Source organism: Entelurus aequoreus, linkage group LG09 (genome assembly GCF_033978785.1).
Source record: "Entelurus aequoreus isolate RoL-2023_Sb linkage group LG09, RoL_Eaeq_v1.1, whole genome shotgun sequence".
Taxonomy (NCBI): domain Eukaryota; kingdom Metazoa; phylum Chordata; class Actinopteri; order Syngnathiformes; family Syngnathidae; genus Entelurus; species Entelurus aequoreus.
In genome coordinates, this window is record NC_084739.1 from 6,820,884 (window position 1) to 6,843,242 (window position 22,359).

At 39.5% G+C, this 22,359-nt stretch overlaps 1 protein-coding gene across 1 annotated transcript in view; it reads right to left on the bottom strand.

Moving 5' to 3' along the window:
• Positions 1 to 22,359, bottom strand: part of LOC133657091 (leucine-rich melanocyte differentiation-associated protein-like) — a 1,129,882-nt gene that overhangs the window by 131,604 nt on the left and 975,919 nt on the right. Inside the window, 1 exon segment of the mRNA XM_062058014.1 lies at positions 16,907 to 16,991. Coding sequence (XP_061913998.1) covers positions 16,907 to 16,991 — 85 coding nt within the window.

Consider the following 22,359-nt stretch of genomic DNA (forward strand, 5'->3'; position numbering starts at 1 on the left):
TATTTGTGTTGTAAAATTACCAAATTTCAATGGTCAAATCAACGCCACAACCTGACATTGATCAAACGTCGTCAAAAAGCATGTTGTTTCAATGTTGTATTTGTGTTGTAGAATATTGGTCGGAAAATGACCAAAATTCAATGGTCAAATCAACGTCACAACCCAACGTTGATTAAACGTCGTCAGAAAGCACGTTGTTTCAACGTTGTCTTGGTTTTGTCGAATATTGGTTGGGAAACGACCAAATTTCAATGGTCAAATCAATGTTAGAACCCAACATTGAGTAAACGTCGTCAAAAAACATGTTATTTCAACGTTGAATTTGTGTTGTAAAATGACCAAATTTTACAACATTGTCAAAAAGCATGTTGTTTCAACAATGTCAAATATTGTTTGGGAAACGACCATAATTCAATGGTCAAATCAACGTCAGAACCCAACATTAAGTAAACATCATCAAAAAACATGTTGTTTCAACGTTGTATTTGTGTCGTAGAATATTGGTCAGAAAATAACCAAAATTCAATGGTCATATCAACGTCACAACCCGGCATTGATTAAACGTCGTCAGAGAGCACGTTGTTTCAACGTTGTCAAATATCGGTTGGGAAACGACCATAATTCAATGGTCAAATCAACGTCACAACCCAACATTGATTAAACGTCGTCAAAAAGCATGTTGTTTCCACGTTGTATTTGTGTTGTAAAATATCGGTTGGGAAACGACCAAAATTCAATGGTCAAATCAACGTCACAACCCAACATTGATTAAACGTCATCAGAAAGTACATTGTTTCAACGTTGTCTTGGTGTTGTCGATTATTGGTTGGGAAACCACCATAATTCAACGGTCAAATCAATGTTGGAACCCAACATTGATTAAACGTCGTCAAAAAAAATGTTATTTCAACGTTAAATTTGTGTTGTAAAATGACCAAATTTTACAACATTGTCAAAAAGCATGTTGTTTCAACAATGTCAAATATTGTTTGGGAAACGACCATAATTCAATGGTCAAATCGACGTCACAACCTGACATTGATTAAACGTCGTCAAAAAGCATGTTGTTTCAACGTTGCATTTGTGTTGTAGAATATTGGTTGGGAAATGACCAAATTTTAATGGTCAAATCAACGTCACAACCCGACATTGATTAAACGTCGTCAGAAAGCACATTGTTTCAATGTTGTCTTGGTGTTGTCGAATATTGGTTGGGAAACGACCATAATTCAATGGTCAAATCAATGTTAGAACCCAACATTGAGTGAACGTCGTCAAAAAGCATGTTATTTCAACGTTGTATTTGTGTTGTAAAATGACCACATTTTAATGGTCAAATCAACGGTACAACCTGACATTTATAAAACGTCGTCAAAAAGCATGTTATTTCAACGTTGTATTTGTGTTGTAGAATATTGGTCGGAAAATGACCAAAATTCAATGGTCAAAACAACGTGACAAGCCAACTTTGATTAGACGTCGTCAAAAAGCACGTTGTTTCAACGTTGTCTTGGTGTTGTCGAATATTGTTTGGGAAACGACCATAATTCAATGGTCAAATCAATGTTAGAACCGAACATTGAGTAAATGTCGTCAAAAAGCATGTTGTTTCAACGTTGTATTTGTGTTGTAGAATATTGGTTGGAAAATAACCAAAATTCAATGGTCAAATCAACGTCACAACCCAACATTGGTTAAACGTCGTCAGAAAGCACGTTGTTTCATCGTTGTCTCGGTGTTGTCAAATATTGGTTGGGAAACGACCATAATTCAATGGTCAAATCAATGTCAGAACCCAACATTGAGTAAACGTCGTCAAAAAGCATGTTATATCAACGTTGTATTTGTGTTGTAAAATGACCAAATTTCAATGGTCAAATCAACGTCACAACCCAACATTGGTTAAACGTCGTCAGAAAGCACGTTGTTTCAACATTGTCTTGGTGTTGTCAAATATTGGTTGGGAAACAACCATAATTCAATGGTCAAGTCAATGTTAGAACCCAACATTGAGTAAATGTTGTCAAAAACCATGTTGTTTCAACGTTGTATTTGTGAATATTGGTTGGAAAATAACCAAAATTGAATGGTCAAATGAACGTCACAACCCAACACTGATTAAACATCGTCAGAAAGCACATTGTTTCAACGTTGTCTAGATGTTGTCGATTATTGGTCAAATCAACATCAGAACCCAACATTGATTAAACGTTGTCAAAAAGCATGTTATTTCAACGTTGTATTTGTGTTGTAAAATGACCAAATTTCAATGGTCAAATTGACGTCACAACCTGACATTGATTAAACGTAGTTAGAAAGCACGATGTTTCAACGTTGTCTTGGTGATGTCGAATATTGGTTGGGAAACGACCATAATTCAATGGTCAAATCAATGTTAAAACCCAACATTGAGTAAACGTCGTCAAAAAGCATGTTATTTCAAGGTTGTATTTGTGTTGTAAAATGACCAAAATTCAATGGTCAAATCAACGTCACAACCCAACGTTGATTAAACGTCGTCAGAAAGCACATTGTTTCAACGTTGTCTTGGTTTTGTCAAATATTGGTTGGGAAACGACCATATTTCAATGGTCAAATCAATGTTAGAACCCAACATTGAGTAAACGTCGTCAAAAAGCATGTTATTTTTAATGTTGTATTTGTGTTGTAGAATATTGGTTGGAAAATGACCAAAATTCAATGGTCAAATCAACGTCACAACCCAACGTTGATTAAACGTTGTCAGAAAGCACGTTGTTTCAACACTGTCAAATATTGGTTGAGAAACGACCATAATTCAATGGTCAAATCAATGTTAGAACCCAACATTGAGTAAACGTCGTCAAAAAGCATGTTATTTCAACGTTATATTTGTGTTGTAAAATTACCGAATTTCAATGGTCAAATCAACACCACAACCTGACATTGATTAAACGTCGTCAAAAAGCATAATGTTTCAACGTTGTATTTGTGTTGTCGATTATTGGTTGGGAAACGACCATAATTCAATGGTCAAATCAACATCAGAACCCAACATTGAGTAAACGTCGTAAAAAAGCATGTTGTTTCAACGTTGTATTTGAGTTGCTCAACATCGGGACGTAATTCAACAAGTTGCCAACGTTGTTTCAATGTCTCGTGCCTGCCGGGATGTTGTCGTGGAACAGACGTCTTCAACTTCGGAGGTTCACTCGTAGTTGCAAGGTGACTATGCAGTTATTTCCTTATTCTTACAGGGAATCCAAGCTGCTCACGAGAGTTTCTCAGCAACATCAAACGGCAAAGTTTAAAAAAATTAAATTAAATTAAATAAATTCACAGACTGACGTGTCCTCAAACGGTGCACAAACAGAATTATTCAGAAAGGAGAAGAGTGCCACGCCGGTAATGGAGCGCTAATGACACTTGACGGAAGGCGGCTCGTGCGAGAGCTGCCACACCAAGAGTTCAGCAGTTAAAGCTGTCATGGAAGCTAGAGGAGGCTATCCTGGCATTTTCAATCCATGCATGTGACGCTGCCTTCCAGGGTGAGTAACAACTCGGAGAGCTGCCAAAAAAAAAATAAAAAAATTGAGCACTCACTCCTCTGGACAGTCATGTCTTTTGAGTTTCCCCTACCCCTTACTTCCCACCCCACCTCATCCAACTTTCCAGTCATCCATCTCCATATCGGCTGGGTTTTAATGGCCAGTCACTCATGGGTGTCATGTGACTTCGGAAACGGAGCCAGCTTTCATCGTCATTGTGATGAGCTGTGAGATGCAGCGGCAGATCCACTGCACACCCCTGACTGGGACCCTGGCAAGGTTACACACACTTGTCTGGTATTAACCCCCAGAGCAACTAACTGGGGGCCACATTTCCAGAAAGCTATGGACTCCTCTCACCATTATTCTTATTTTTGTATTTTCCGTAGAACCAGAATCCTCTAGAGTAGACATTTGATTTTTGTCTATTTATTTTGTTAGTTACAAGATCGCTCTTCGGTTTTTAAGGACTTCTGCGAAAAGGATCATCTCTATGACAGCACTCTAGTGTTTTTAGGAATCTGCTGCAAAAAAGTATGAGTTTTTTTTTTTTTTTAACCGAACTCGCAAGCCACAAGTGATGAAAAAATGATGAAATATAAAAGGACCTAAGATGGAACCCTGAGGAACACCACTAGTATAACTACTGACTGCATCTAAAGTAAACAAGCTACAGCAACACCTTAATTACATGAATCACATTACGAAAAAAGTGGGGTTGCCAAAAAGGATAGAGGACTTAAAGAGGTGCCTTGAGGAACGCCTCAGTTATGTAAATTTTAATATTTAGACCCCAGTGTTAAGTGGTGAAATGTCAATGCAAGGATCTGCCAATGTGTTCACAGAGGTCCAAGTTCCTCTACACAACAGGAGAACTCTTGTGTTTTTAGGAATTTGCTGCAAAGATGTTTCTGTACCAAGTTTTAAACTGAAATGGGGGGCCGGTATGTTGTCATTCCCAGGCTGGATTTGGCCCCCGGGCCGCTAGTTTGAAAACCCTCCGCCTTACAATTTATCGGGGACTTTTTCGTTCTTTTGCCACCCGCCAAGGAATATTCGTTCATCTTTACACACATCTTTGGAAGTACCAAGGACTAGAGTTAAAAAAAATGGGGGGATCGTTATTTTGCTGGATCCGCACCCAAGTTATGGAACTCACTCCCTCCTGAGTTGCGAGCCATCACGGAGCTGGACGTTTTTAAATCTGGAATAAAAACATTTGTTGAAACTGGCCTTTAACAAACAATTGCCACAAGCGTTTTTAGATATTAAGGTGTTTTAACTTTTTTAATAAGCGTGTTTTGCTTGCTTTTAACTTATTTGTCCTATAAAGCACTTTGGGCACCATTGTGATCTTGTAAGATGCTACACAAATAAACCATTTTTTGCTCTATTTTTGCTCTACTCTGAATGGGATGATTTTTTTCTCAAGAGGGGTTTCTTCATGTTCAATTTTAATATTTTTTACTTCAAACCCTTTTATATATCAACACTGGGAAATCATTTCAGCCCAGCTAAGTTTTTCTGTTTCTGTTTTTCTCCAAAATAAAAGCCTGACATTAGAAACTGAAGGATTATATTGTGAATTTATTTTGTATTTACAGTATAATAGTAGTATTACATTTGGATTATTTTTGCCGAAAATGGGTTGACAAAATTACAATTTTGCAATAGTGAAAGAAAATTCACTTTTCAAGCCTTGCATAAATGTCTCTGCCAAAATGTAAAAAAAATGTGTGTTGTTGTATTGTGCAGGTTTGAAATAAATACTTCAAATCAATTCAATTCAAAAATAAGAATAAATGTACTCAGATTAATACTCTTTTTGTTGATATATTTTATTTTATATTTTTGCATAAGGCTTATTGTCGCATCAGCACCCCCTAGGGTTGTACGGTATACCAGTATTAGTACAGTACCGCAATACTAATGAATCATATTCGGTCCTATACCGCCTCTAAAAAGTACCGGTCCCCGCCCCCCCCCCTATCGTCGTCACGTCACGACATTGCTGGTTTTACGAGCAGAGGAGCATGTTCGGCAGCGCACAATCTCAAAGTACTTACAAGCAGACACAGTGTGTAGACAGAAAAGGGAGAATGGACGCATTTTGGCTTAAAAACTAACGATAAACGTGAAGTAATAACATTGAAACGCCCTCAGGAAGAGGTGCGTTAAGACATGGCTAGCTAGCTAGCGGCTAGCTACTTCTAAATCACTAATCCTTGTCTCCATGGCGACAAATAAAGTATGTTTCTTACAAGCTCACCGGCGTCACAATGTAAACAAACACCATTGGTGGATCTACACCTGACATCCACTGTAATGATACCAAGTACAGGAGCGTATCTAGTCCATACTACTATGATTACATCAATCACATCTTCTTTGGTTTTTAAAAAAAATCATATTCTGTTTATAAACTCAGTAGATACGTCCCTAAGCAGATATTAACAGTAAATGAACAAGTAGATTAATAATTCAATTTCTACCACTTGTCCTTAATAATTTTGACAAAACAATAGGTAGATAAATGACACAACATGTTACTGCATATGTCAGCAGCTAAATTAGGAGCCTTTGTTTGCTTACTTACTACTAAAAGACAAGTTGTCTAGTATGTTCACTATTTTATTTAAGGACAAACTTGCAATAAGAAACATATGTTTAATGTACCGTAAGATTTTTTTGTTTTTGTGGTCCCCTTTATTTAGAAAAGTATCGAAAAGTACCAAATAGTACCAAAATATTGGTATCGGGACAACACTAGCGCCCCCTTATTAACTCTGAAAGCAGTGTTTCAGCTGTCATAAACTCTAAGACGAAGATGAATAATTAGGATTTCGGGGAAACGGGGAAAAGTCCGGCCAAAACCGCTGACTGATTAATTTTTTGAAGAGTTGTTTCACATGACTTAAGACAAACCAGACGACTCAAATAAGTGATTTGCGGCGCGGAGAACGACCGTAAATCAAAAACAAAATTCCAAACCGTGATGCAAAGCCTTGCTGATTATTCACACCGACCCGTAAATCAGCGGCAGGTCAACTCTTGTCAATAAATTCAGACAAACTCGCTTTGTGTGTTGTGCGAAGGAACATGAAGTCATATATCAACGAATCCGCGAAGACGAGCTTCGACACTGGCGTCCATTAGTCATGTATCGCCATCCAGATGTCTGGCGGAGGCGGAGATGGGAGCAGCAAGCAGCAGCAGGTGTGAGCCCAGCTGAGCTTTAAAAAGGCAGCGCTTAGCACCCCCAGCTCCGTCATCTGGCCTCTCCCCCGGCCTCCACCAGCCCCTCGACAGCCCAATTCCTCATCATTTACCCCTTTTTGGCAAACGCCCGCAGCCCCCGTCTAATGGGCTGCACTGAATGCTTCCAGATGTTTGTTTATTTGTTATGCCGCGACTATAAAACAGTTTACTTTCAGTTTGGAGCCGCTCCATTTTTTAAGGGTGGAAAGTGTACGCCACCCCTCCCAACCCCGAAGTGAATGCGGCAAACAAATGTGATGCCGCCCCATGGGTGTCGTCAGGAAGTTTGGTTTTTTTTCTTCTTCTTTTTTAGGTTTGAAGACAGCTTTCCTCCTGGGATTTTAATAACAGTTGTGCACCATTTAAGATACATCCATATAAAGTAGCTGGAAGCTGGCCCAGAACAACAAGATTAAAAGGGGCCCGGGGCTCGTACTGTAAGGCATTCTTCCTTGTCTGTTTACTCTTGCTTGTACAAAGATATCCCTTTCATTTACCGTTGTCACTGTTGAGGAATGGCCTACTCAAATGTAATCTGATGCTCGTATGAAAAGCAGCCACCACCGCCGCCCGTGCCAGGAACATTTATTTACATACACACAGGAAATGAAAGGCATTTGATTAAAATGTCCTGGGCGCACACGGCTTGTATCAATCACGTCTGAGAGGTTCTGTTTTACTTCAGTTCTGGTATAATTAGATCAGTGAAACAAAACTCGCGTGTCATCCGTAGAAAAATGACAGTCGGACTCGTCATAAGGGAGCTGCCACGTTGTTTTGCCAGCATGGAACACAAAAAAAATACACTACATGGTTCAATTGACACAATGTCTGGCCCAATTGTATTTATTTACAGTCGTGGTCAAAAGTTGACATACACTTCAATCAATCAATGTTTATTTATAAAGCCCTAAATCACAAGTGTCTCAAAGGCTAATCTTTCCTGTGATAAAATGGCAACCAAGGTAATCAAAAAGGTCAACCAACGAACAAGATTTCTCTATAGAATCTCCTCTCTGGTCAACAAAAGCACCGTGAGGATTCTAGCGGGAACTCTCGTTCAACCCTTTTTCGATTACGCATGCACCTCCTGGTACCCTAGCACCTCCAAAACCCTCAAATCTAAACTCCAAACATCCCAGAACAAGCTAGTCAGATTACTTCTAGACCTCCACCCCAGATCCCACCTCACTCCTACCCACTTCTCCAAAGTGGGCTGGCTCAGGGTGGAGGACAGAGTAAAACAACTTGCACTGAGCCTAGTCTATAAAATCCGCCACACCTCCATGATACCGAAGTACATGTCAAACTACTTCCTTAACGCCATAACCACAACACCAGGGGGAGCTCCACTAACCACGTTAAACCCAGATTCCGATCTAACAAAGGTCTTAACTCCTTCTCCTTCTATGCCACATCAATGTGGAATGCGCTCCCAACAGGTGTAAAAGAAAGGGCATCTCTATCCTCCTTCAAAACCGCAGTAAAAGTACACCTCCAGGCAACTTCAACCCTAAACTAACACCCTCCCCGGATTGTAAATAATCAAATGTAAATAATCAAATGCAGATACTTTTTCTTATACCTTCTGATCTCTCTCTCTCTATGTCCACTACTTGCTGTACATATCCTACCAAGTCAGACCTACACTGTTTCAATGTCCATTTCTCTGATGATGCAATTGTTGATGCTGATTGTTGATGACAGAAGTGTTGATACCAACCAAACCTAACCCCCCCCCCCCACCCCCCTCCATATCCCACACCCCGGATTGTAAATAATGTAAATAATTCAATGTATATACTCTGATGATTATCTTGTGTGATGACTGCATTATGATGTTAGTATAAATTTGATAGTATATATCTGTATCATGAATCAATATAAGTGGACCCCGACTTAAACAAGTTGAAAAACTTATTCGGGTGTTACCATTTAGTGGTCAATTGTACAGAAAATGTACTGTACTGTGCAATCTACTAATAAAAGTTTCAATTAATCAATCAATCAATCAAAAAGGGCTGCACAAGCCAAAATGACATCCGCGGTACAGAGCCCACATAAGGGCAAGGAAAAACTCACAACCCCAATGGGACGTCAATGTGAATGACTATGAGAAACCTTGGAGAGGACCGCATATGTGGGTGACCCCCCCCCTCTAGGGGAGACCGGATGCAATGGACGTCGAGTGGGTCTGACATAATATTGTGAAAGTCCAGTACATAGTAGATCTAACATAATAGTGAGAGTCCAGCCCATAGTGGGGCCAGTAGGAGACCATCTCGAGCGGAGACGGGTCAGCAACGCAGAGATGTCCCCAACCGATGCACAGGCGAGCGGTCCACCCCGGGTCCCGACTCTGGCCAGCCAGCACTTCATCCCCCCCCCCCCCCCCTCCACAAGGGAGAGGGGGGCAGAGGAGAAAATAAAATAAACGGCAGATCAACTGGTCTAAAAAGGGGGTCTATTTAAAGGCTAGAGTATACAAATGAGTTTTAAGATGGGACTTAAATGCTTCTACTGAGGTAGCATCTCTAACTGTTACCGGGAGGGCATTCCAGAGTACTGGAGCCCCAATAGAAAACACTCTATAGCCCGCAGACTTTTTTTGGGCTCTGGGAATCACTAATAAGCCGGAGTTCTTTGAACGCAGATTTCTTGCCGGGACATATGGTACAATACAATCAGCAAGATAGGATGGAGCTAGACCGTGTAGTATTTTATACGTAAGTAGTACAACCTTAAAGTCTCATCTTAAGTGCACAGGAAGCCAGTGCAGGTGAGCCAGTATAGGTATATATGTATGTATATAAGTATTTAAAGGTATATACAGTATAGACGTAGTTTGATCAAACTTTCTTGTTCTTGTCAAAAGTCTAGAAGCCGCATTTTGTACCAACTGTAATCTTTTAATGCTAGACATAGGGAGACCCGAAAATAATACGTTACAGTAATCGAGACGAGACGTAACGAACGCATGAATAATGATCTCCTCCTAACTATAGGAATGCACATATTGCCCGTCCCCTTAAAAGGGTTGGGGGGGGGGGCACTAATATACAATGCAAACTTTAACCTTTCCCCTAACCTAAATAATAAATACAAATCGTTTGAGGTGCTTACTATGCGGTCTGTCAGACTGCTGCCTCTCGACCTGGCTGTTATCTACCGCCCCCTAGGGCCCTATTCGGACTTTATCAATGAATTCTCAGAGTTCTTTGCTGATCTAGTGATGCATGCCGACAATATAATCATAATGGGGGACTTTAATATCCATATGAATACCCCATCGGACCCTCAGTGCGTGGCGCTCCAGACTATAATTGATAGCTGTGGTCTTATTATCTAAAAAAACAACATTCTTCTTGGGAACATTTTTTCAACCTGAGGTAGTTCCAAAAAGAAGCTTCAGGAAGGAGGCGGCGGCCTGAGGGATTGAAGGTCACCGGGCTTAGCTGCTTACGTGCAGTGATTTCTCCAGATTCTCTGAACCCTTTGATGATATTACGGAGCGTAGATGGTGAAATCCCTAAATTCCTTGCAATAGCTCGTTGAGAAAGGTTTTTCTTAAACTGTTCAACAATTTGCTCACGCATTTGTTGACAAAGTGGTGACCCTCGCCCCATCCTTGTTTGTGAATGACTGAGCATTTCATGGAATCTACTTTTACACCCAATCATGGCACCCACCTGTTCCCAATTAGCCTGCACACCTGTGGGATGTTCCAAATAAGTGTTTGATGAGCATTCCTCCACTTTATCAGTATTTATTGTCACCTTTCCCAACTTCTTTGTCACGTGTTGCTGGCATCAAATTCTAAAGTTAGTGATTATTTGCAAAAAAAAAAAATGTTTATCAGTTTGAACATCAAATATGTTGTCTTTGTAGCATATTCAACTGAATATGGGTTGAAAAGGATTTGCAAATCATTGTATTCCGTTTATATTTACATCTAACACAATTTCCCAACTCATATGGAAACGGGGTTTGTATATATATATATATATATATATATATATATATATATATATATATATATATATATATATATATATATATATATATATATATATATATATATATATATATATATATATGTTCCCTCCCCTTGCTGCCTTTTTGAATATCTCCCTAATTCTGAGGTCTCAAAGTTGGCAAGTGTGGCATCAAACCCACCACCTTTGGGCTGCGAGACTCACCCTACGTAAGTCGACTGTCATAACAGTCTCCCTCAGACGGGCGGCATCCTGCAGACCAGTTCACAAGGAGAGACACACACACAGGCCGGGACTCACATGTGGACCGTTTAGATCTAGAGTGGACTTGACAACGGGAGCTGCGCTGCGACTTAGAGTCAAGGTGACAGTGGCGGAGGATCCTCGGGCCCGCCTCTGCCAGACTACATCCACGGTCTACTCCACTTTGGTGTCACGCCTTCAAGCAGACACTCTTGCACCGCCGAGCGCCTCGTCTTTTGTCTACTCCGATCTCATTCTTTAAGTCCCATACCTCATTCCCTCTTAATCTTTCCCCCCTTGTCCGCTGTCAAGTCTACTCGATGAAACATATCTTCCCTTTTAATCCTCGTTTTACTTTTTGCCGGCTGCCTTGTTCGCTCCGTCTCCTCCAACTAGCAAAGACAGGAGCTTATTCTGGACTTCTGTCCTTGGTTTGCATCACTTTTTTTCTCCCCCCCCCCCGGGCGGCGTCCTGCCACAGCGCTGCCATCCTCCGAGATCTACAAGCTGCTGAAATTACCTCTGGCACACCTCCACACAGGTGACAGCATGGAGGGGGTGGACATGACAATACAGCCTCCCTCCCACGCCAAGAGACATGTTTACTCGAGGCGTGGGGTTTTATTTTTTTTGCATGAACATGTTTTCGCATCAGTACAACAGCATAAACTGTGTATAAAAGACTCGTCAGCATATTGCTGTATTGTTTATTTATACCCGAAATTAAACCCAGCGGTTGTTTGGTTTTTACCATCAGATAAATGTTTGCTTTTAAGTTAGAAAAAAAAGAAAAAAGGTGCTAAAAAAAAGAAAAGTGGAGGCTCTGAAGAAGCAACGTGAAGATGACTTGAAGGGCGAAGATGAGGGCTGTGTTATCTAAGGCTGCAGTGCTGCATTGTAAAAATAAATAAAAATAAAAATAACAAATGGAGACTGTCACCACGGCTCAGGTTTGAGACGGAGGGGAAAATATTGCATCCGTCGGATCTCCTCACCTTTAAATGGACTGTTCTTAGCCGGGTCCGACTTTGACGAAGCGCCGGACTTTTCGCGTCCAGTCAGAACTGATGACACAGATCTGTCCTTGGCACTTTTAAACGGGGACACTGTGCTTCTCTGTGTAGGTCAGTCTTGTCATCATGGCTCAACCAGGCTTGTGTTGGGAAGACAAATGGCAGTTTTTTCCAGGAGGATTCCAAAATAAACTACAAAGTATAGTGAAAGCACGATTTACAAAATTGATTGGTTCTTGAAAAAGGGTTCGTAAATAGAAAAGTTTGTATTTTCAAACAAATGCATCCACATTGTAAACAGAAATAATTGGGTTTCAGACTCACACTTTGAACACAATATAAAATACAATACAGTACTGTATATCAAACAAATATAACAAGGGGGTGATGGATCAACTTTCCATTTCATAAAAAAGCCAAAATAACAAGAACGAGCTGAACTGTCCTCCTTATACGCAGCCGCCCTGCCGACACACACACACTGTCACTAGCCCTGTGGTGCACTCAGTTTGAAATCACGAAACTCCTTTACTTATAAACAGCCAGGTCGCTACAATGATTAGGAATACAAAATAAAACCCACTTTACTTTGTGGGTTAATGTACTTAGTGTGTAGTGGAAGGGAGAAGGGATTATTTCAAACCACTGGGCTTCTCTGTGTAGGTCACTCTTGTCCCCATGGCTCACCCGGGCTTGTGTTGGGAAGTCAAATGGCAGGTTTTCAAGGAGCAATCCAAAATAAAGTAGAAAGTATCGTGAAAACCCGATTTACAAAATTGATTGGTTCTTGAAAAAGGGTTCGTAAATAGAAAAGTTTGTATTTTGAAGCAAATTTCTCCATAGGAGACAGTGTGAACATAAATAATTGGGTTTCAGCCTCACACTTTGAACACGATATAAAACGCAATACAGTACTGTATATCATAACAAATATAACAAGGGGGTGATGGATCAACTTTCCGTTTCATAACAAAGCCAAAATAACAAGAACGAGCGGAACTGTCCTCCTAACATGCGGCCGCCCTGCCGACACACACACACTGTCACTAGCCCTGTGGTGCAATCAGTTTGAAATCACAAAACTCCTTTACTTATAAACAGCCAGGTCGCTAATATGTTTCGGAATACAAAATAAAATCCTCCTTAATGGGTGAATGCTCTAAAGCATTTTCTACACCAAATTTCATCTATTTATTAAACTTCTTCAACTTCTTCTTCTTCTTCTCCAGATTTTGGCGCGCTCTACCTTCCGCATTTTTCACCCGATTCAAACCGCTCCAACTGGAAACTGTTCAGCCTATTCGGGAATCGCGGGATTTCCCTTGACAAATTTCAAAAATTCCCAGAATTCCAGGCTTTCCGGGACATTTTTCCCATTCAAAATGAATTGGACATTTTTCAAACTTCCACCATTTCTCCATTTTTCAACCGATTTAAACAATTTCACCTTCAACATATTTCACTCATCCTGGACATTGAAACTATAATTTTTCCAAGTTCAAAAACATTCCACGAATTCCCAGAATTCCCGTTTTTTCAAACCCTTTTTTGACCCTTTTTTCTGGCGACTACTCCTTCCGCATTTTTCAACCGTTCCACTGTCCAAACATTCCTTTTAATCAGGCAAAAAAAACAAAGTTGTTTTTCGAACTGGAAAAATTCCCGGTTTTCCCGAAATTCCAGGAAATCCTTAATACCATTTGTCAAATTCAACATGTTATATACAGATAAGATATAAAGGGAGTACTCCAACTCCCACATTCCAAGCCTTCAAGGTAAAGCACACAGTTTACTTGCGAACATAAGATACAAACATGGAAAGAGTACAAATGGAAAAATACTAGCTGCTTTAAACATGACTATGAATAAAGAAATAACTCTTAAACATATATGCATTCTCCACAGCGTGTAGCGGAAGGGAGAGGGAGAGGGAGAGGAGGCAGTGTTGACAACGCTGTGGATACTTTCTGAATGTTTCAAACCACACATTGCTTGTCCATTGCTTTCTTTGGACGCATATTGAGCTAAAAAAACTAGAAAAATGCTTTAAAAAGGCTAAGAAACACTTGAACACTTGGAGCCCTGGAGGTTGACCGCTGCTATGAAGCGCTGCCAGCCGTCCATCAACCCGAAGGGGAATCAAGTGGTGGTGAAGGGGGGGTATATGCCCATTGTCTTGGGTGTGTTGATGTAGTGTTCATGTTCATAGGCTTGGGGCCGTTCTGCATGCAAGCAAAAGTTTGACTCCAGGTGTCGTTGAGGAGGGAGGGAGGTCAAAAGCGTTCATCACTGAGGATGTTTTCAGAACAGCCTGCTCCTGTTGTTGGAGCGTCAAGGCCATTCCAGGGAGTCACTCAGTGGCCTAGTGGTTAGAGTGTCCGCCCTGAGATCGGTAGGTTGTGAGTTCAAACCCCGGCCGAGTCATACCAAAGACTATAAAAATGGGACCCATTACCTCCCTGCTTGGCACTCAGTATCAAGGGTTGGAATTGGGGGATAAATCACCAAAAATGATTCCCGGGCGCGGCACCGCTGCTGCCCACTGCTCCCTTCACCTCCCAGGGGGTGATCAAGGGGATGGGTCAAATGCAGAGGACAAATTTCACCACACCTAGTGTGTGTGTGACAATCATTGGTACTTTAACTTTAACAAATCATAGATTAGGATTTTTGTTTTTCCGCGAGCAGACATTACAATGGCTTGTCTGTTCTATTCGTCCATGCTGGCCCTCATATCCAATTTTCCCCTTACCAGCTTTTCCATGATGTGATCCATCTTGCGATTTGGTTCAGAAATTTGTCCCCCAAACCCCCAATTTGCATTTTTTTTTATTTTTTAATAATCCACTCAGGCAAGTGTTAGTTCTTCAACTGACTTTAGTTGGATTGAGTACAACAAACAATGCATTTATATCCTGTTTACTTTGTGGCGTCAAGGCCATTCGAGGGAGTCACTCAGTGGCCTAGTGGTTAGAGTGTCCGCCCTGAGATCGGTAGGTTGTGAGTTCAAACCCCGGCCGAGTCATACCAAAGACTATAACAATGGGACCCATTACCTCCCTGCTTGGCACTCAGCATCAAGGGTTGGAATTGGGGGTTAAATCACCAAAAATGATTCCCGGGCGCGGCACCGCTGCTGCCCACTGCTCCCCTCAACTCCCAGGGGGTGATCAAGGGGATGGGTCAAATGCAGAGGACAAATTTCACCACACCTAGTGTGTGTGTGACAATCATTGGTACTTTAACTTTAACAAATCATAGATTAGGATTTTTGTTTTTCCGCGAGCAGACATTACAATGGCTTGTCTGTTCTATTCGTCCATGCTGGCCCTCATATCCAATTTCCCCCTTACCAGCTTTTCCATGATGTGATCCATCTTGCGATTCGGTTCAGAAATTTGTCCCCCAAACCCCCAATTTGCATTTTTTTTTATTTTTTAATAATCCACTCAGGCAAGTGTTAGTTCTTCAACTGACTTTAGTTGGATTGAGTACAACAAACAATGCATTTATATCCTGTTTACTTCGTGGCGTCAAGGCCATTCGAGGGAGTCACTCAGTGGCCTAGTGGTTAGAGTGTCCGCCCTGAGATCGGTAGGTTGTGAGTTCAAACCCCAGCCGAGTCATACCAAAGACTATAAAAATGGGACCCATTACCTCCCTGCTTGGCACTCAGCATCAAGGGTTGGAATTGGGGGTTAAATCACCAAAAATGATTCCCGGGTGCGGCACCGCTGCTGCCCACTGCTCCCCTCACCTCCCAGGGGGTGATCAAGGAGATGGGTCAAATGCAGAGGACAAATTTCACCACACCTAGTGTGTGTGTGACAATCATTGGTACTTTAACTTTAACTTTAACAAATCGTAGATTAGGATATTTGTTTTTCCGCGAGCAGACATTACAATGGCTTGTCTGTTCTATTCGTCCATGCTGGCCCTCATATCCAATTTTTCCCTTACCAGCTTTTCCATGATGTGATCCATCTTGCGATTCGGTTCAGAAATTTGTCCCCCAAACCCCCAATTTGCATTTTTTTAAATTTTTTAATAATCCACTCAGGCAAGTGTTAGTTCTTCAACTGACTTTAGTTGGATTGAGTACAACAAACAATCCACTTATATCCTGTTTACTTCGTAAAACAATCTACTCGACTCTAAATTCTTAACACACTGACAAGTATCGCTCCGAAATAACAGTAAAATTCTTGTATTTTGCTTTAAAATGTTGCATTTTTGAGTTCCATGTCTGCCTTTGTGTTGTTGCGGGTGTTTGAGGACACAGTAATGCTACTGTAGTCTGCTTTAAGCAATCAAAGTTTTGGAGACACTTTAACACCTCCAACCTTTTGATTTGTTGTATTTTGTTTCATAATTGATTTTGATTATCTTGCAGCTTGTTAATTCCTTTTTCTTGTACTTTTTGGTACGGAATGTCCTATTACCGTTAAAACCTTCGAAAAGTGTTGGAATTCTCGTTTTTTTAGCAGGAATACAAGACTATTTCTTCACAATGGGGCAAACTACACACAATATGAGCCCTAATCGATGTCTCATATCAACAGATCAAGGATCTTTCCACTCGTCTCCTACGCTCCCACGCATACCTTCACACCAGTTCACTCCCACTATCAACACATCCGACTTATGAGACGAGATCAATAAGAATAAAGATAGAATTAGCTCAATTCAGTCAATAGATTCCCACTCCTGTTCAGGTCAGGACTTTTATTTGCATAATCCACTGACCTGGAGTTTGATTGGAGGCACATTTAATCTTGTTGCTATTAATTGTGAAGAGTTACGTATCTGTGTGTGCAACAGGTTACCTTGGAAAGGTTATGCCGTCGAAAGGTCTTTGGTTTGCCCTTACCTTTATGGTTCTTAGCGTCTCGGGATCCTCGGGGTAGAGGAGTGTAGGGCAGAGGGCGGCTCTCAAATCCGGCTTCTTTCGGCGGCTGCAAGAGAGAAGACACGCGATGAGCATTTTAACAAAAACAGCTTCATTAAAATGAAGATTATTAGGGAGCGCAATGTTCCTTTGGGACAGAGGACCCTATTGTATTTCTTGCGTTTTATTCTTTCTTTATTATTATACCGGCCGCCTCTTTGAGCTGTAATTTGACCCCCTTTACATGCTTCCAAACTCACCATATTTGACACACACATCAGGACTGGCGGAAATTGCAATCTAATAAAAAACTAAACCCCAAAACTCAAAATTGCGCTCTCGCACCCCCTAGGAAAAAACACAGACAAAACTGCTTGTAACTTCCGGTAAGAATGCCGTAGAGACATGAAACAAAAACCTCTATGTAGGTCTGACTTAGACCTAGATTTCATACATTGACATCCTTCAGCAGAAATCAACAGGAAGTTGGCAATTCCCCCTTCAGAACAAAATTTTACTAAAAACAGTCACTTTTGCCTCAACCTCCTCATGCATTGATATCGGTATCGGTAATTAAGAGTTGGACAATATCGGAATATCGGATGTCGGCAAAAAAGCCATTATCGAACATCTCTAGTCTAAATGGATCGGTGAGTGTGCAGGTGTATCTAATGTTGTGGCCGAGTAAATCTATGTATCGTATTTTTCGGACTATAAGGCACACTTAAAAATCCTTTCATTTTCTCAAAAATCGACAGTGCGCCTTATAACCCGGTGCGCCTAACGCACGGCATTATTCTGGTTGTGCTTACCGACCTCGAAGCAATTGTATTTGCTACATGGTGAAGTGATAAGTGTGACCAGTAGATGGCAGTCACACATAAGAGATACGTGTAGACTGCAATATGATGGCAGTAAACAACACCGAAACTTTGAACGTTTTTAGTACGTTGTACAGTTTTACTGTACAACACAAATATTGAAAGAACATTCTTTTTGACGACGTTTGATCAATGTTGGGTTCTGACGTTGATTTGACCATTGAAATTTGGTAATTTCCCAACCAATATTCCACAACACAAATACAACGTTGAAACAACATACTTTTTGACAACGTTTAATCAACGTTGGGTTCAGACGTTGATTTGACCATTGAAATTTGGTCATTTTCCAACCAATATTCCACAACACAAATACAACGTTGAAACAACATGATTTTTGACTAAATGTATTCAATATTAGGTTGTGACGTTGACTTGACCATTGAAATATGGTTATTTCCCAACCAATATTCTACAACTCAAATACAACGTTGAAACAACATACTTTTTGACAACGTTTAATCAATGTTGGGTTCTGACGTTGATTTGACAATTGAATCTTGGTCATTTCCCAACCAATATTCCACAACACAAATACAACATTGAAACAACATACTTTTTGACGACATCTATTCAATGTTAGGCTGTGACGTTGATTTGACCATTGAAATGTGGTCATTTCCGACAAATATTCCACAACAAAAATACAACGTTGAAACAACATGCTTTTTGACAACGTTTAATCAATGTCAGGTTCTGACGTTGATCTGACCATTGAAATTTGGTCATTTCCCAACCAATATTCTACAACACAAATACAACATTGAAACAACATACTTTTTGACGACATTTATTCAATGTTAGGTTGTGACGTAGATTTGACCATTGAAATTTGGTCATTTCCGACAAATATTCCACAACAAAAATACAACGATGAAACAACATGCTTTTTGACAACGTTTAATCAATGTCAGGTTCTGAGGTTGATTTGACCATTGAATTTTGGTCATATACAGTGCCAACCAAATTCTACAACACAAATATAAAATTTAAACAACATACATTTTGAGGACGTTTATTCAATGTTAGGTTGTGACGTTGATTTGACCATTGAATTTTGGTCAGTTCCCAACCCATATTCTACAACACAAATTCAACGTTGAAACAACCTACTTTTTGACAAAATGTATTCAATATTAGGTTGTGACGTTGATTTGACCATTGAAATATGGTCATTTCCCAACACAAATACAACGTTCAAACAACATACTTTTTGAGGACATTTATTCAATGTCAGGTTGTGACGTTGATCTGACCATTGAAATTTGGTCATTTCCTAACCAATATTCCTCAACACAAATACAACGTTGAAACAACATGCTTTTTGACGACGTCTATTCAATATGAGGTTGTGACGTTGATTTGACCATTGAAATTTGGTCATTTCCCAACAAATATTCCACAACACAAATACAACATTGAAACAACATACATTTTGACGACATTTATTCAATGTTAGGTTGTGACGTAGATTTGACCATTGAAATTTGGTCATTTCAGACAAATATTCCACAACACAAATACAACATTGAAACAACATACATTTTGACGACATTTATTCAATGTCAGGTTCTGACGTTGATCTGACCATTGAAATTTGGTCATTTCCCAACCAATATTCCACAACACAAATACAACGTTGAAACAACATGATTTTTGATGACGTTTAATCAATGTTGGGTTCTGACGTTGATTTGACCATTGAAATTTGGTCATTTCCCAACCAATATTCTACAACACAAATACAACGTTGAAACAACATGCTTTTTGACGACGTCTATTCAATGCGAGGTTGTGACGTTGATTTGACCATTGAAATTTGGTCATTTCCGACAAATATTCCACAACAAAAATACAACGTTGAAACAACATGCTTTTTGACAACGTTTAATCAATGTAGGGTTCTGACGTTGATTTGACCATTGAATTTTGGTCATTTCCCAACCAATATTCTACAACACAAATATAACGTTGAAACAACATACTTTTTGACAACGTTTAATCAATGTTGGGTTCTGACGTTGATTTGACCATTGAAATTTGGTCATTTCCCAACCAATATTCTACAACACAAATACAACGTTGAAACAGCATGCTTTGTGACGACGTCTATTCAATATGAGGTTGTGACGTTGATTTGACCATTGAAATTTGGTCATTTCCCAACCAATATTCTACAACACAAATACAACGTTGAAACAGCATGCTTTTTGACGACGTCTATTCAATATGAGGTTGTGACGTTGATTTGACCATTGAAATTTGGTCATTTCCCAACAAATATTCCTTAACACAAATACAACATTGAAACAACATACATTTTGACGACATTTATTCAATGTTAGGTTGTGACGTAGATTTGACCATTGAAATTTGGTCATTTCCGACAAATATTCCACAACAAAAATACAACGTTGAAACAACATGCTTTTTGACAACGTTTAATCAATGTCAGGTTCTGACGTTGATCTGACCATTGAAATTTGGTCATTTCCCAACCAATATTCTACAACACAAATATAACGTTGAAACAACATACTTTTTGACAACGTTTAATCAATGTTGGGTTCTGACGTTGATCTGACCATTGAAATTTGGTCATTTCCCAACCGATATTCCACAACACAAATACAACGTTGAAACAACATGATTTTTGATGACGTTTAATCAATGTTGGGTTCTGACGTTGATTTGACCATTGAAATTTGGTCATTTCCCAACCAATATTCTACAACACAAATACAACGTTGAAACAACATGCTTTTTGACGACGTCTATTCAATGTGAGGTTGTGACGTTGATTTGACCATTGAAATTTGGTCATTTCCGACAAATATTCCACAACAAAAATACAACGTTGAAACAACATGCTTTTTGAAAACGTTTAATCAATGTCAGGTTCTGATGTTGATCTGACCATTGAAATTTGGTAATTTCCCAACCAATATTCCACAACACAAATACAACATTGAAACAACATGCTTTTTGATGACATCTATTCAATGTGAGGTTGTGACGTTGATTTGACCATTGAAATTTGGTCATTTCCCAACCAATATTCCACAACACAAATACAACATTGAAACAACATACATTTTGACGACATTTATTCAATGTTAGGTTGTGACGTAGATTTGACCATTGAAATTTGGTCATTTCCGACAAATATTCCACAACACAAATACAACGTTGAAACAACATGCTTTTTGACAACGTTTAATCAATGTCAGGTTCTGACGTTGATCTGACCATTGAAATTTGGTCATTTCCCAACCAATATTCTACAACACAAATATAACGTTGAAACAACATACTTTTTGACAACGTTTAATCAATGTTGGGTTCTGACGTTGATCTGACCATTGAAATTTGGTCATTTCCCAACCGATATTCCACAACACAAATACAACGTTGAAACAACATGATTTTTGATGACGTTTAATCAATGTTGGGTTCTGACGTTGATTTGACCATTGAAATTTGGTCATTTCCCAACCAATATTCTACAACACAAATACAACGTTGAAACAACATGCTTTTTGACGACGTCTATTCAATGTGAGGTTGTGACGTTGATTTGACCATTGAAATTTGGTCATTTCCGACAAATATTCCACAACAAAAATACAACGTTGAAACAACATGCTTTTTGAAAACGTTTAATCAATGTCAGGTTCTGACGTTGATCTGACCATTGAAATTTGGTAATTTCCCAACCAATATTCCACAACACAAATACAACATTGAAACAACATGCTTTTTGATGACATCTATTCAATGTGAGGTTGTGACGTTGATTTGACCATTGAAATTTGGTCATTTCCCAACCAATATTCCACAACACAAATACAACATTGAAACAACATACATTTTGACGACATTTATTCAATGTTAGGTTGTGACGTAGATTTGACCATTGAAATTTGGTCATTTCCGACAAATATTCCACAACAAAAATATAACGTTGAAACAACATACTTTTTGACAACGTTTAATCAATGTTGGGTTCTGACGTTGATCTGACCATTGAAATTTGGTCATTTCCCAACCGATATTCCACAACACAAATACAACGTTGAAACAACATGATTTTTGATGACGTTTAATCAATGTTGGGTTCTGACGTTGATTTGACCATTGAAATTTGGTCATTTCCCAACCAATATTCTACAACACAAATACAACGTTGAAACAACATGCTTTTTGATGACATCTATTCAATGTGAGGTTGTGACGTTGATTTGACCATTGAAATTTGGTCATTTCCCAACCAATATTCCACAACACAAATACAACATTGAAACAACATACATTTTGACGACATTTATTCAATGTTAGGTTGTGACGTAGATTTGACCATTGAAATTTGGTCATTTCCGACAAATATTCCACAACAAAAATACAACGTTGAAACAACATGCTTTTTGACAACGTTTAATCAATGTCAGGTTCTGACGTTGATCTGACCATTGAAATTTGGTCATTTCCCAACCAATATTCTACAACACAAATATAACGTTGAAACAACATTCTTTTTGACGACGTTTAATCAAT